Raw genomic sequence first — 16,808 nt, forward strand, 5'->3', positions numbered from 1 at the left:
CCTGTTTAGGGGGACTGTCCTGTGAGTATAGGATGTTTAGCAGCATCCTTGGCCTCTACTCGCCAGATTCCTGTGGCACCTTCCCTGGTTGTGACAACCCAAAATGTCTCCAGATGTTGCCAAACATCGCCTGGCTTGAGAACCTCTGTTCTGGGAATACGTGGCTCTAAAGATGGTCTCCACAGGAGGAGGAATTTTGTGGGTGCAGCCCCATGGCTGGTGTTTCCAGATATCTCTTCTCACTACAGAAAATGAACTGCTTAAAATTTAGCTATTAAATAGATGGCAATTTTCTTCCTCCTTGACAGACTAGCTGGATAGTTGTCAACTATCCAGCTAATTTCAGAAACTTAAAAAAAAAAACCCTGAGAAACAAAAAAGAAAGGTATTTCAACAATGTTTTCTGCCTAATTTTAGCAACACGGCAGAGACAGGGCAGGAGACATAGGACAGCTGAGCAGGAAGGCGCTTCAGGGATTGTCTAATTTGATCTCCTTATTTTATGAATAAGGAAACTGAGGACCAGGAAAGTTAAACTGTGAGGTAGTTTATAGCAAAGCCAGAAATAGATTCCTCTGGGTTTTCCTCTGTGACTCATTCTTTACTTGATACTTGGAACTTAACCTTAGAAAACTTTTTCTGTACCTAAGATTCGTGAGCTTCTGAGTAAGCAGGGTATAGACTAAACAGAGTGAGATGTGAAATCAGAAGACCCCTTGGGTTTGAGTTCCAGCTCTGCCTCAGGGTCCTCATCTATAAAATGAGGGTAATACCTGTTCCTCAGGGTTGCCCTGAAGATTAACATAAGATGATTATAAACTATAAAGGATGTGCTGTACAAATGGTAATTCACTATGGACTTAACGAGCGTGTCAGTAAGAGGGAACGTTGTTTGGCTTTTCCTGTTATCCTTAGCAATGGTAACATCCAAAGCACAAATCTGAGGAAGGGGCTCTGATTAGGAAAGGAACAAGTTAGAGGAGGAACAGAGGCTGACATCCTGGATTAAGACACAATAAAGGCAGCACACGGGGCTTGTCGGAAGACTGGCTTTGAGGTTCTGGTTGTACCTTGGTGCCATGTTTATTGTCCTGTGAACAACTGGGCCAACTTGAATGTATGGGAAGTAACAGGAAATATGTATGTAGTGGCCACCTGACGACAGAGGCCACCGTGTTAGCTCTGTGTGTTCGTGAGTTTCTGTGTTGTCTGGGACCACTGAGAAAGCTTACTGGGAGGTCATGTCCATGCCACTCAAGGAGAGAATAAACAGATGGAACAGAATATGAGGGAATGCCACAAGCACAGAAGATCCCGGGACATAGGTAGGCTATTAGAGCATGTCTACAGGAGGGTGACTAAAGTGGTGAGGAACTAGGAGGCCAAGTCCTGGCAGGCTTAGTCTGGAGAAGAGAGCCCTCAGCTGTCTCTTGGGCCATCATGTAAAAGAGGGATTTGGATGGTTGTATAGAAAACCCAAGTATGTGGGCAAAGGCTGAATAAAACCTCATGAGGAAAGAGAGAGATCTCCCAGCTCGGAACGAAGGAGAACTTGCTCACAATTCAAACTGCCCCAAGAGACAGTGAGGTCCCCATCACCGAGGGAGATCAAGCTTGCATTGGGTGACTACCTGGCTTCATGGCCGGAGAGAACATTCAGTGCTCAGATGGGGGTTGATCTCCTGAAATAGTGAAATGTCCAGAGATTTTTACAGACTGACTGACTCATAAAAAAAACCCAGAAAAAGGAGTTGAAGCAGGAAGAAATAAGAGGTGCTGTGATCCCTGATGGACAGTGTTTTGGGAGAATAGTGTTCCCTGCTGGGGGGAAACCAACAGTGTCATCCGAGTCAGGGAGAGGATGTCGAGATGGGATAGACCAGGAAGGCCTGAGTGCTAGACAAATGGTGTATGGAGGCCAGCTTTCACGTGGGTCAGAGGAGGATTTACAAACAAGCGAACAAACACCAGGGAAAAGAATGGTGAATGACTGGCAAAGACAGTCTTCCTGAGCGTTTTGCTTGTACACCAAGGGGTAGAATGGAAACACCAAGGTGCACCCACCTGAATGGGCCAGGGATGTAGGTTGGACGAGGCCCTGCGGATGATATTAGCGATAAACAAAGAACCCCTGAATTCAGAATTGCAAGGGCTTGTGGTATGAGCTTTCAAAGAGCTAGAAAGGATTCAGAGGGCTACCTAAATCTTTGTCATTGCTTTGTGGTGAATGCTGACAGCACCTGGAGCTTAGTGGGTTAAGGCATTAAAAGTACATGGTTTGGGGCTTCCCTGGTGGCGCAGTGGTTGAGAGTCTGCCTGCCGATGCAGGGGGCACGGGTTCATGCCCCGGTCCGGGAAGATCCCACATGTCACGGAGTGGCTGGGCCCGTGAGCCATGGCCGCTGAGCCTGCGCGTCCAGAGCCTGTGCTCCACAACGGGAGAGGCCACAACAGTGAGAGGACCGCGTACCGCAAAAAAAAAAAACCAAAAAGAAAAAAACTACATGGTTTGTGTTTAGAGCATTTACAGTGTAGAGTGAGGGGTGAAGTACCATGAGAAAAAGAATAATCTTTAAAAACACACACACACACACACACACACATATATATATATATATATATATATATATATATGGACAAAGGGAGGGGGAAGTGTAAGCTGGGACGAAGTAAGAGAGTGGCATGGACATATATACACTCCCAAACGTAAAATAGATAGCTAGTGGGAAGCAGCCGCATAGCACAGGGTGATCAGCTCGGTGCTTTGTGACCACCTAGAGGGGTGGGATAGGGAGGGTGGGGGGGAGACGCAAGAGGGAGGGGATATGGGGACATATGTATACATATAGCTGATTCACTTTGTTATACGGCAGAAACTAACACACCACTGCAAAGCAATTATACTCCCATAAAGGACAACCTCCCTGTCAAGGACGGGGACTGAGAGCAAAGTCGGGTGACCTGCTCAAGGTCCGCACTGTCAAGAGAGAACCAGGGTCGTCCCTCACCTCTGTGGGTCCCCAAAGACCCCCCTGAGAAGTCTAAAGCAGCCCCGTTACATTGTCAGACAGTAAACTGAGGTCGCGTCAGAGGAGCTTTCTGTTTCAGCTCAAGCAAAGCTGTGTGAGGTGATGGTAGGCGTGGCTTTTAAGAAGGGTGGAATCTGGATCTGTTGCTGGGGCCGAAATTGGAAACACATTAGCGGTTATGGTTTTCGTGGAAGGATAGGGGAGTCGTTCCACATAGGAACTTAGGGGCAGGGTCAGCCCCTCAGATCTGTGTTCACCACTTTTGAACTCGTGCTGCTTGACTGCGTGGTTGAAACTCATCCGTGAGTCTGCAGGGCTCTGGACTCTACATAGCTCCAAGTGAGGACAGGCTGGCCAGCCCTCAAGAGCTGTGCTGGGCGTCATTTCATTGCAGATAGGAGCAGCGCCATTTGCCAAATTTGTGGCCAACGTGGCTGACATCTACTGAACACTCAGTGTGTATCACTCACTGCACTAAGCTCTTCATATGCAGAATCTCCCTTAATCCTGAGAGTAACCCTGGGACGTAGATCCTGCCATTTCCCCTGTTTGATGGATAGAGAAAGAGGTGTCCTGAGTCAAGTCACCAGCCCAAGGCTACACAGCTGGGAAGTGGCAGGGTGGGGAGTCCATCCTCATTTCCTCTCACCTGTGAGCCTTGTTGCTGTTCTCTGTGCTAAGCAGGCTTTTTCCATCATAATCGCTGATAAAACCCATGAAGTAAGTGGGCCCTGCAATCAGTTTGAGAAGATAAGCAGAACAGCGACAAAACCCTGATTTGTTGAGGGCTGCAGGTGTCCACTTTGCTCTGTGATACAGGCCTTTCTTTTAAAGTGTTTACTTTTCAGAGCTATGGGTAGAGGTCTGGGTGGATCTTGTTGCATTTCAGATTCAACAGCTATAAAATAAAAATTCCATTTCTGAATAAGCAGTGATACTTTGGACCAGGGCTACCCCCAGTGTGGTTTGTGGACAGCACGCACTTACTGGTCTGTGATAAGTGTGGAAATTCAGAGGAAGCATTTAGAAACTTCTGTAGCAAGTTGACAGAGTAAGTTTATGCCTATTGAATCTAAAAATAAAAAAGTAGGTCTTATAGTTTGAATGTAATTAGAAATAAAAGCAAAAAAGTGATTCCTTCACCACAGATAATTTGAGAAGTGCTGCTTTAGAAAATGTTGAAGCCCAAATTGCTTTTCTTCTACATATCTTTCGCCAGAATTTCTTTATTTAATTAATTAATTTATTTGGCTGTGCCGGGTCTTAGTTGGGGCATGTGGGTTCTAGTTCCCTGACCAGGGATCGAACCCAGGCCCCCTGCATCGGGAGCGTGGAGTCTTAACCACTGGACCACCAGCGAAGTCCCTCCCTCTTTATTTCTTTAAATATCAGCATTTTGGTGGACTGCCTTTGCTTCAGAATTTCAGTACTCTGCTTTTGGGAAAACACTTTTTTGTTCCGCTTTGGAAAAAAGTAGTAATAGTGAAATAGTAACAGTAATACAAAAAATATTAATAGTAATCTTAACCAAAAAAAGAGATTGGCATAACTGATCATCAAGTTGGTTATTTATCATGCTTTGAACTTTTCAAATGAGGGAATCTCCTTTGTGTGATTCCCATGTTAATATTAAGTGTTGAAGTCAGGTGTCATTAGATTTCCCATTTGTTGACTATTCACTTTGAATAAAGATTTACTTTTAAAAAAACTGTCATGATCTTGTTTTTTCAGTTTTATTGAGATATAACTGACATATATTACTGTATAAGTTTAAGGCATACAGCATAATGATCTGATTTACATGTATTGTGAAATGATTACCACAATAGGTTTACCCAGCATCCATGATCTCATACAGAAACAGATACCAAAAAAAAAAAAAAAAAAGAAAAGAAAAAAAATTTTTTTCCCTTGTGCTGAGAACTCTTCGGATCTACGCTCTTAACAGCTTTCAAACATACCATACAGCAGTGTTAACTTGAGAACTGGATGAAGGTGGTCCAAAGGTGCAAACTTCCAGTTGTAAGATAAATAAGTACCAAGGATATAATGTACAATATGATGACTATAGTTGAGATTGACTTAATTATGTACTTTGTGCTTTAAAGTATGAAGTGCGTGAAACCCTATGAAAATTCTTGGGTGAATCCTCAGCTTTGTAGGTTGAGGTGGTGGAATCCTCATTTGAATTTGAAGAGCTGTGAACAAATCCTGGATTACGCATAGAATTGCCTGGAGCTCTGGTAAATAAAGTGAATCTTTCAGATGGTCTCCTATCTTTGCATTGATGGTCTTTCCCAAATAACCTTACTGATAATCGTATTGTTGTTGTCTTAATCCATTGGAGAAAATGAGCTTCTGGAGGATTTTAATCTACTTTCAGAGCAAATATGGGAAAAATAGTGAAGATTGCCAGGGATCACATGAGCTTTGCAAAGGCAAGTTCAAGTTTGGCAGAACTGGTGCTGCCATCTCTGTGGAGTTGGTGAACACGTGGGTTTTCAGTTCTGTCTTCAGACTCCACTTCTTATTGTAATGTTATTTCTTTACAGCTTTTACATTTAGTTCACAACCTTTGTAAGACCATAACTTTTTACCAAATTCAAATGAAATTTTCAAGTAAAATTATATAAAGGTCATTTTTCATTATTATTTTTTCATTTCTCTATTTTCATAATGTAAATAAATGCCTTTAAATCTGTTTTCATGGCTTTTGATTACTTCGGATTACTCAACGCCTTCAAATCCTTACTGTCTGTCCATTTGCTCATCATTGGATCCATCACATTAGTTAGAGCTTCTCCCTCTCTTTTTCCTCTGTTCTTTTTTTTTTCCAGTAACAGGGTTATTTTTAATTTACTGACTCTCTCCTTGAAGATTCTGACCTTTACACAAGTTTCCGTTGTTGATTAAAAATACATAGCTCCCGGGTTTGGAATTTTCTGCGTAAATTTTGACGTTCACCTCAATATTGGGTTGCCCTGAGATTGATTTTGTGCGGTCCACTTGCTTTGTTTTCTCTCTCGCTTGGCAAGCTGTCCCTCATTTCCTTCTGCTAACTTTTTGCCTTTTGCCTAAACTCATTTTTTTCTTAGGGATGTTGTTATGTTTCTGACTATCTCCACCTCTTGAGCAGTTTCTTCCGTCTTTGTTATTAGACCGTTGCTTGTATCACCTGACGGCCATCTCCAAGCCCCTGTTATGCTGTTGACTCTTATGACTGATTTAACCGGCATGCCTCTGAGGCCAGAGGTTGCTGTGACATTAAACCAAGACCAGCTCGGGTCCAGAATCAGGGGCTAAGCCGAGCTGAGAGGGCCGACTCCCGGCTCCGAGGCCCTGCCCTCAGACGGGTCCCTCCGTTCATCAGCCTTCTTGTGGGACCTGCTCCTGAGTGCTCTGTGCTCACGTGCTGCTGTACACACAGCTCCCACTGCCACAGAGAAGGTCCTCCTTGAAAGCCATTTCCGCACTCTCACTGACAGCCAACTCAAATAGTGCCTTTCGCCGGTCACAGCAGATGCTTTTTGTATATAATCTTCACAGCGAAGGCTTTCTTTAGTCCCTGGGCATGCTGACACATAACAGTAGTAGTTGGTTATTTGAGAGGAGCCTATTAAGTCAAAGAAGGATGGAGTGTGAAACTGTTCACGGTTCTTTTGTTCTTCCATCAGGTACAGTTCCCTTAGGGATGCTCACATCTTCCCATTATAAATACACCAGCAATTATTACCAGAGAAGAACTGTCCTAAACACACCACAGTTGGTCTCAGGTGATCTAGGGGGAGAACGTGGAGCTGGGTGCACAGATCCAACTCTTAATTTGCTGATTCTCTGTGGAGAGATGGGGCAGACTTTCCGCCTCCAGTTTTACAGATTGGAAGTTAATTTCCGGCGCCATGTGTGTTACAATAGAATGATATCTCTACAAAACAAAACAAAAACGCTAGGAGCTTTGAGGAGCTCATACTGTGGAATTTCTCTTATATGATTATTGTACTTTTCCTGTTTAGTTTGCATCCTTTTTCTCCTTACTCCTTCTAGGGTCTCATTCTGACTTAGGGTCTATCCCTTTCCCTTTTTCTCCCATTACTGTCCACCTTCCCCACACCACCTCCCTGTCCGCCTCTTCCATGGCTCCCATGGAAGTGGGGCTGCCGTTGAACCTTGTAGGGAACACCTGTGGTCAGGGCCGACACGCATAATTGTGCCATTTGGCCAAAACTCTACTGGTTGAGCTGAGACGCCTCCCACTGGGCTCCATCTATCCAAAGGGACGTCTTTTTCTCAGCTGCCCAAAGGCACTGTCTGGGCTCGTGTCTCCCCCGGGGGCAGCGATCTTTGAAGGCCTGAAGTGGAAACCAAATCCCTACCCTCTGAATTTCTATTTACTTATTCCTGGCAAGTCATAGCTTTACTTTTCTTAGAAAAGACTCCATGGACTTCTCAGAAAAGAAGGGACTGTTGCTCATGTATATTGATGCAGTGAATGTGTAGGAATCGTAACTATATGAATATAGTTTCGCTTGAACACACATCAGTTGCAATATGAAAGGAAAATACTCAAAAGGAGCCAACTGTATATTTCGTGCTGTCAGATTTCAGGGGCCGCAGGAAATAGTTTCAGGTGTTTTCTGCGTGAAGAAGTAAACCCTTGATTGTTTATGAAAGACAGAGAAAGCACTGAGGAAAGAGTGGCCATAATTCAATGTCTACACTATGATCCTTTGTGTTCAAAAAAAAAATCCTAAAACACTTGAAATATATGACCCTAACAGCCAGTACCCTACCCCGGCAACCCCAAAACCCCTGTTTTGGGGTGTGCAGACCATAATAGAAATGGTACTCATGGCTTGGCCCACGCCATTCTGAATTGGTGATCTCTGCTAAAGAAAATGATCAGTGTTTGCTCCCCCATTCCCATCTCCCGCTGCAGGGAATGTGTAAGATAGCGCGTTTTCCAACTTAAGTCCTTCGTTTGACGGATGGCCAGTTGGGGTGCTGGCAATCAGCTCACAACATCTGGGACTCATTTGTACAGCTTTGCCTCAGTTGAAAATCTAGTTCTTGGCTTGGTGTGGATGTTTGAGGGCAAAGCAATTCCACTGAGCCCGAAGGATCCCGGTGATTCTTGTCAAATATTCTCAGGGTTAGGCATTCTGGTTCTTACTGAACAATGTTAATGTCCTTTTTACTGATGCAGGGGTGAGGGGAGGGGAAGAAGAGTACTGGATAAAGCAAAGAGAAAGATGGAGTGGCTTGTGGTTGCATCCACAGCCTGCCAGTGACATTCTGACTTTAGGCAGGTAACTTAAACCTCGCGAAGCCTCAGTTTCTCCTGTTAAACAGAGATCATCGTATCTACTTCATAGGACTATAGTGAGGATTAAATGAAAATGTGATAGTGCTTTGTAAACATCATCTAAATCCTAGAGATGACCTTAAGATGGCATTTGCTGTGAAAAGGATGGAATTCTACCCTCAGTGGGAAATCCAATGAATTCTCAACATTCCCTTTAGAGTGGGTGACTTGTGTTGTGCGTACCTTTACGGTGTGTTTACATGCCACTTTGTAATCCGGCCTAATGACTACCTAGGACCTCCATGGCAATTGTAAAGACCAGGCATCACGCCTCGGAGAGCAAAACTGCCATCATGGGGGGCCGAAGATCACAGCTGCCTCTTGAAGCCTTACCTGGAAAGAACCAGGTGTCACTGGTGATTGAAAACATCAGTGACCAGCAGAGAGAGAAACTCCGCCCTCTCCTGTGGAGCTCCAGTTAGCTGACTACACACTTGTAAATCTTTTGAAGGGTTTCTTTTTGTAGTTTTATAGCCCTAGAAAAACTCTCAAACAGTAAGAAAGAAAACAAAAGGAAGAAAAGGAGGAGCCATTAAGAATTCTATGACCATATAGTTTGGTGGTGACTGCAGTGTGGGAGCTGGAAGTCTGCCATGACACTGACAGTGAAAATGAATCAAAACAGTAAATAAAATAGAAGTAAAAGAGGGAAATATTCGCTCTCTTTGTTAGTACCTTCATCATTTGAATTGGGGGCTGAAGAGGGAAGATATGGTGGCATGGAGTCGATTCAAAAAGAACACTAGGGCTTCCCTGGTGGCACAGTGGTTGAGAGTCTGCCTGCCGATGCAGGGGACACGGGTTCGTGCCCCAGTCCGGGAGGATCCCACATGCCGCTGAGCGGCTGGGCCCGTGAGCCATGGCTGCTGAGCCTGTGTGTCCGGATTCTGTGCTCTGCAATGGGAGAGGCCACAACAGTGAGAGTCCCGCGTACCGCCAAAAAAAACCCCCCAAAAGAACAATGGAATGACCTGTGTCCTGAATGAGAAGATGGATGGAGAAAGGATACAATTTTATCTACTATATATTTGATAAAATGTTTCCGTGAGTGCACTTCTTCCCCTGCCCTGTTGCAATACCTCTGTAACTTGTTCCTTTCTTCAGTACTTACTCATTTAAAATTAATAGCCTACATTTATTGAGGGTTTCCTATGTGCACACACTACTCTGAGTTCTTTACACGAGTTTAAACTTCAGAAGCCCCCATGAGCTGGCCCTCTTAGCGTCCCGTTGTTTAGATGTGGAAACCGAAGCGCAGATTGGTGAGGTAACTCGATCATGGTCACACCGCTAGAAGGAGACGAGTAGGTGCTTGAGCCCGGCCACCTGATTCCAGAGCTCGCGAGCCAGAATGTAAGCTCCGTAAGGGGAGAGATGTTTGTCTCTTTATTCTTGGCTGAACCCCTAGTGCCTAAAAGAGTACCTAGGAAATGTTTGTTGAATGGATGAACCAATGCTCTCAGCTACTGAGGCAGGACATAGGTGGGCTCCAGGTTAGGCATTTACAATCAGCCTCCTGTTTGCACTTGGAACTAGAAATAACAACAGGAACGGGGTAAATACCCAAGCTTTGTCTCTTGAGGACACTTTAAGATAACAGTCCTGGCAGGAACAGAGAGGGACTAAGCCTTGTTTGAATAAATGATCAGGAGGTCATATATTCCCCAACCGTGGGGCAAGGGAGACACTGCACATGTGCAGAAAGCCTCCTTGGGGGTCAAAAAGGAGGGGGCACCTCCCCAGAATAGGTGATGCCAAGGCCGTCCCCTAGGCCTCTGGCCTGGAATCCATCTTGGAAAAAAGCTGCACATGCATGTTGGAGAGGGTCCTAAGGCAGATCAGGTGTGGAAAAAGAAACCAGGTAATTGGCCAAAGGTAAACAAAGACCCGGAAGAACTGCCCTATATGGATGCCTCCTCGTTAGGGAGGACGTCCACACCCTTGCTCTCCGGGTGTGCATCTCTGCCTTGCTTCTGTCTTAAGTAAACAAACTGTTTCTCTGTGTGCTCTCCCACTTGTGCTGTGTCTCTGATAATAAGCTTTTGTACCCGTTTTTACAGTTTTTGCCTCCTTGAGAAATGCATTTTTCAGTGGGGGCAAGGGCCCATTTTGCTTCTAGCCTCTACCCACTGGTGGACCAGCGGCTAGGATTCCTCATTTTCAGCCAGGCTACCCAAGTCCAATTCCTGGGCAGGGAATTAAGATCTCACTTCAAGTCACTGCTCTCAATGCTGCCTCTCCGAGATCACTACTATGCTCTCCTGCCTCCACACTCAAAACGGATTGTGATGGGTGGGCATTCATGAAGTCTCAACACAAGGACGATCAGTGAGACCACAGTAGAGAAGGAATGCAGAGCACACCACTGAAGACATACGGGAGAAACATTTTGACCAACTACTCTATTCCTCTAATTTTGTTAGTTACTAAAATATTGCTTCCTGTCTCACGCCGAGTAAAAGTTAAAGGTTTTCCAGTGGCTTGCCAGGGTCTCTCTACAATCTGCCCTACATGCTCCTCTATCACTCTCTCTCTTGTTTGCTCTGACCCAGGCACACTGACCTCCTTGCTTTTCCTCAGAAGGTGCCAAGACCATTCCTTCCTCACAGACTTTGCTCTTTCTGTTTCCTCGGCTCTTTCTCCAGGTATCTGCTTGGCTCGACCCTTCCTTCCTTCAGATCTTTGCTCAAATGCCACTTAATGGCAAGGCCTTCCCTGACCTCCCTACTTAATATTACAGCTGTTCTGGCTCTGCATCCCTCTTCCCACCTAATACCTGTTGTTTTTTGAATGTCTGTTGAATGAATGAATCTCAGACTCAAAGGGAGATGGGCAGCTAAGCGTCCAGGTTGTCTTCCACTGAATTTCTTTTGAGAAGCTTACATTTTTTCCCCACTAAATTCAAACTACCTGCTTAGGAATTAAATTATTCTTTTAAATCTAGGATGTTTGGGGGAGATAACATCGTCACAAAGCATGGAAAAAGGCGTTGTTGGGAAATTGAGATTCATATTAAAATATAAGTACCTGGTTGTCTTTTCAAGAGGAGGATGTGTAGAGACGGGACAAGAGGTGCTGCCTGGGACAGGAAGCCGAAGAAAGAGTTAAAGCACAGGAAAGACTTATGAGTTGTAGGTCTAGCACAATGAAGCAGGGCTCTCCATCTTTTCTCCTGTCTCATTGAAAAGCTGTCTTTTCTTCCCTTGAATGAACCTCTTTGCTTTCTGTCCTGTGCTTTGATTTATTATTTTAATTCTATAGCTGTCTTAGTGAAGTATGTAAAGCATTTGGGGATAAAATCATGTGGAAGACATTACAGAAACTAAAGAGGTATTATCTTATGTGGTATTGGGTAGAGGCTCGGTGTGCTGAGGAATCCTATCCTAGATGAAAACACAAATCGTGTCTGTGGCATTGTGTATTGACTAAGAAGCTGACTCCTCATTGAGGGTATAGGAAGGCGGAATTTAGGGAGTGCTGTTATAATAATTTGGTGGGAAATAGGTAGAACTGAAGCATAAAGAGATCTCACTGAAGTGTCTGCTTTTCATAAGTGAGAGATGTCCCTGAAGGTGGGATTTTTATTTTCTTGCCTCTGAAGTGGACATAATGACTTTTTCTTTTCCTTCTGTCTGATTACTAAGATGTAGATTTCAAGAGAACAGGAACTGTGTCTAATCCCCTTATTGCATCTAGCACTGCCTGGTACAGAGTAGGAGCTCAGTACATGAATGTTGAAAGAATGAATCAACCATGCTTGAAAACTTAGGTCTGTCCTGCTTCTCATAAGAATGAACTACTTAAAACAAACTGTGGGATTACGTAGCCCCAGAGTTATCATCATTCCAAGTACTAGTATTAATGATAAAAATAATTCTGATAGATAAAAAATAAATGGAATATTTTCCATGATTGATTTCCACGCAGTTACATTCAGCAGGACACTGTTTCTAATAATCATCTTTGTATTTAGCTGGTGCAAGAGTGATTTTAGCATCACACTGTAATGAGATGCCTTTCCTGGCATTTGGTGTGCTTGCTGTTCATGAAGTACCCTGGAATTCGGGAAATATCATTTCACGAGCCTAGATCATAATAGACTGTGTCATTTTCTTGGCATCCTCAAAACCGAAGCCTTAAGAGTCCATAGTTTGTCCTTTTAAACTCTAGCAAAGGAAAGCAAGGGCCTTGGCAGTGACAAAGAAAGAGAAATTCTCTCGGAGTCTGTAAAGTGATCAGCACAGGCAAGCCACTTGAAATAAAAGAATGAGAAAATATAAACCATCACTCAAAACTTATTTCCAGTCTTTTAGGTGCTTCAAAAAATAATCGTGATTCCTTTCTCTGAAATAAATCTTCATCTATTATTGTACCTGTCTAAAGTGGCAAGGTGGCACTTGGGGGGAAAGCAGAATACCCCTGAACAGAATTTTAGGGGCACTTTCTAGTGACTAAAAACAAAGCTAAACAGTCTTACATCACTATATATGCTCTCACCACCCACAAGTGTTTAAAAATCAAAATAAGACCTTGTTTCCACCCTTGAGGAGTTCCAAGCATCAGGTTAAAACAGAGGGGTGAACTTCCCTGGTGGCGCAGTGGTTGGGAATCCGCCTGCCAGTGCGGGGGACACAGGTTCGAGCCCTGGTCCGGGAAGATCCCACGTGCCGCAGAGCAACTAAGCCCGTGCGCCACAATTACCGAAGCCCGCGCGCCTAGAGCCCGCACACCGCAACGAAGAGTAAACCCCGCGCGCATGTGCTCCCCGGCCGTGGGGGCTGAGTTGCCTCGGTACAGCTTGCAGACCGCTGGGAGTCTGGGCTGCTACCCTGCGTGAGTCCTCCCGTGGCTTTCCCCGCTGTCCGCCCCTCTCGGCTTCGCGATGCAAGTGGTCCGGGCCTTTGAGCCTGCAGGAAGTGGACGAGAGGCCACAGCACGCGCTGCAGGTCAAATACGGCAGGGCGGAGCTTGACGAGCTGGGCAAAGTGCTGACACCCACCCAGGTGAAGAACCGGCCCACCAGCATTGCATGGGATGGCCTTGATCCAGGTAAATTGTATACCTTGGTCTTGGCAGACCCGGATGCTCCCAGCAGGAAGGACCCCAAATACAGGGAATGGCGCTATTTCCTGGTGGTCAGCATGAAGGGCAACAACCTCAGCAGTGGCACGGTCCTCTCCGATTATATGGGCTCTGGGTCTCCCAAGGGCACAGGCCTTCACCGCTACGCCTGGCTGGTTTACGAGCAGGACAGGCCACGGAAGTGTGATGAGCCCATTCTCAGCAACCGATCTACAGAGGAGCGTGGCGAATTCAAGGGGGCGAATTTCCGCAAAAAGTACCAGCTCCGGGCTCCGGTGGTCGGCGCGTGTTACCAGGCCGAATGGGATGACTATCTGCCCAAACTGTATGAGCAGCTGTCTGGGAAGTAGAGGAAAGCCAGGAGATGGACACGGTCCCAGAGTTCCCAAGCAGTGTTTCAGTTTAGTGATGCATGTAGATTTCTCCCCTTCCCCCTGCCTGAGCCCTGAGCGGTCAGATTTAGGTTTAGGGTGACTTTTCCTTCTGTCTGTCCTCTTTAATTCTAGGGAGTTTACGTTTTGATCAAATTTGAACTCCGTTTTGGTGGGGGATATTTTGATACTGGGATGAGGTCATCAAAATGTTAATATAAGAATAACAACCCAGACATTAAAGAAGAAAAAAATTCTGGTAAAAAGACCAGGTCTGCAGTATTAGAACAGAGTATCAAAGAATCTTTAAGGGAGGTAGAAAAAAAGAAAAGGTTGATCGCCTTTGCCTTTGTGAGCCCGAGCCTGGGATTGTCTGTGACGGCATCTTCTGGCATGTGTTTTCACGGCCCTGTCTCTCACGAAGACAACCAGGGGCCGGCACGTCCGCTAGCCCCCCATGTGATACATCTCAGGCTGGTTATTGGGTGTCAGTGTCCTGCTCTGGCTCCTTTAAAGAGCAATACTGAAAAAAGCAATAGGGAGAGAGTTGCTGTTAAAGCTTGGCCATGTAGGTGAGCTGCAGGGCTGAGTGAGAGGTCATCAGCAATCCGAAAGTCTGTGCCTGTTAAATCGATCACTCGTTGGTGTAAGAAAAGCCGGTCTGGAGTTGCTGAATGTTGTGTCAATTCTGCTGTTTGCTTATAGTTGAATAAAAACATTGCGTAGTTAAAAAAAAAAAAACCCCTACTCATCGCAACTAGAGAAGGCCCACGTGCAGCAATGAAGACCCAAGCGGCCAAAAATAAATAAATTAATTTTTAAAAATTGTCTAGACTTTATGTGTGGTTCATTCTCTTTTAAAAAACAAAAACAAACACACAAAAAACTGAGAGAGGGAGAGAGGGAGAGCCAAGGATTACCAAGCCGTGTGTCGTCAAGTCTGACCAGGCCTGTCAGGATGGCTGCAAAACCTCCCTTCTGCTGCTGCCTCTGCAGCCCCCTGGCTGCACACCACTGGCTTCAGGTCCCCCAGGAATTCGCCAGATGCGTGTAGCTGGCTGTAGCAGGTACTGTTGGCCCCCACGCCCCCATGCCCTTCTGCTTATCATTCTCTAAACAAAACCTTGCAGCTCCCAAGGTCCAGGCAAATAAGTCTGACAGGAGTTGGTGGATAAATACCCCAGCTCCCTTCCTCCTTGGTTGGGATAACACTGAGACAAGGTCTACCCTGTCTCCCTGATTTCCTAAGTAGGACTGAGCCCCAGTTGCCGACGTCAGCAATCTGCTTGATAACGCATCCTCTGGTCATTTCCTTCCCTCCCTGTCTTGCTTTCCCACTTCCCTACACTGTTTCCTGGAATCACCCTCCAATGAAAGCTACTAGCACTCTCATCCTTATGCAGGGATGCTTCTAGGGAAACCCAGCATAAGCTATTGGCAGTATATCCTCACTCACTTACCCATTCATGTATCCATTCCTTCGTTCACTCACCAGGCATTTGGTAAGCCCATACTGTATGCCAGACATTATATTAGACGCCGAGGATGACAAAAGGGCAGCCACTGCCACCAGGGAGCTCCCCGTCCAGAGGGGCAGCCAGTCCCATTACTGGAGAGTTATAAACGACATGGAAGTCCAGGACAGAGCAGTACAGGAGAACTCCCAGCATCACTCTCCCAAAGTCTTGTCTTATCCATTCATTTCCTGTCTCGCCTTCTAGAATGTAAGATCCATAGAAAGAGACACTGGTCTGGCACGTTCCATCGTTGAAACCTCAACTCTTAGAACGGGGCTGGGGCTCAGTACATATTTGGTGAGTGTGTCTCAGGAACTTTAGGAGTCTGCCGTGGAGAGTTCCCTGCCAGCCTTCTCCTGTCCCTCCTCAGGGAGTCCACCTGTGTTGCAGCTCACTGAATTCCACTGTGGAAGTAGAGTCTCCAGTACAGAGGGACAGCCTGTGCTCAGGGCAGGAGAGAAAGAATGAGTGCCGCCTGCACAGCACTGCACCTTGAGGGTGGGGCCTTCTTTCTGGTCACTTGGAACTGAGTACTTTGCCCCACCAGGCACCTGAGACGAGTGTTTTCCTTTAACATAATGGAGGGGAATCTACTTCAGAGTCTGTTGACGTAAATGTGAATCACATCTAAAAAATACCTTGATAGCAGCATCTAGGCTGGTGTTTGACCAAACAACTGGGCGCCATAGCCTGGCCAAGTGGACCGTCGCACCTAGAATCAGTACTCAGTCTAACGTGAAAATACTTTCCATTCTGTGCAATGCCAGGCTCCTACTGAGACACCCTGAGGTTGCTCCTGGCTCTGGTTTCTTAGCACTGGGGCTGCAGGGATGTGCCTGCTGGTCTTCAGGTGTGCCTCCTTCCCTCCCTCTGCCCACCTCCCACCCTTATCCTTCGGTCCTCAGGGTCCCCACCTGTGGACAGGTGCAGTTTAATCCTTGTGTCGTCTGGATCCGTTGGAGAGTCCCATATCATTTATCACTGAAGATGCTGAGCATTTTGTTTTAGCTTTCACACTAAAGGTAGAGAAAATAAAAATAGATATTATTAATCTTTACGCTTCTCCTGTGGTCCTAATCACCAAGCACAGCCTCAGAGTCCTATGGTGGATTACTACTTTGCATGTTCTTTATTTCCTTTAAAGCTAGGCACATGAGGAAGACTGATTTATGGAGTCTAGATCCTGCTTAGTTGGTGGGGCGGGGGGGAGGGAAGCGGCAGTAAATTTAGACATCACTAACGTTTCTTTACACATTCAGGAAAAAAAAAAAATTAACTTACATCCATTGCTACAGAAGCTCATAAATCAAAAAATACCAAGTCCCTTCCCTATACACCTGGAACTTCAAAATTACAATCCATTCATTCTGTGATTGCCTCCTTCACAAAAGAGGCGTGGGGGTGATGGCTCAAACAGGATTTCCCAACATAGCTTTGATATCCAAGC

General features: G+C 45.5%; 2 protein-coding genes across 2 annotated transcripts in view; both read left to right on the forward strand.

The window, feature by feature from the left end:
* Positions 1 to 16,808, forward strand: part of KIF26B (kinesin family member 26B) — a 494,415-nt gene that overhangs the window by 229,813 nt on the left and 247,794 nt on the right.
* Positions 8,634 to 14,151, forward strand: LOC116760482 (phosphatidylethanolamine-binding protein 1-like). Its single transcript, XM_032645375.1, has 2 exons — positions 8,634 to 8,747; positions 13,281 to 14,151. Exons 1-2 carry the CDS (start codon positions 8,634 to 8,636, stop codon positions 13,821 to 13,823), a joined length of 657 nt encoding a protein of 218 aa, XP_032501266.1. The 3' UTR covers positions 13,824 to 14,151.

Source organism: Phocoena sinus, chromosome 1, assembly GCF_008692025.1.
Source record: "Phocoena sinus isolate mPhoSin1 chromosome 1, mPhoSin1.pri, whole genome shotgun sequence".
In the NCBI taxonomy this organism is placed as follows: domain Eukaryota; kingdom Metazoa; phylum Chordata; class Mammalia; order Artiodactyla; family Phocoenidae; genus Phocoena; species Phocoena sinus.

What these genes read in the sequence shown, in the direction of transcription:
- LOC116760482 (XM_032645375.1), top strand. Translation starts at nt 8,634, where the DNA reads ATGGCAATTGTAAAGACCAGGCATCACGCCTCGGAGAGCAAAACTGCC. An exon ending in GAAAGAACCAGGTGTCACTG is followed by an intron (nt 8,748 to 13,280) that starts GTGATTGAAAAC and finishes TCGCGATGCAAG; the next exon opens with TGGTCCGGGCCTTTGAGCCT.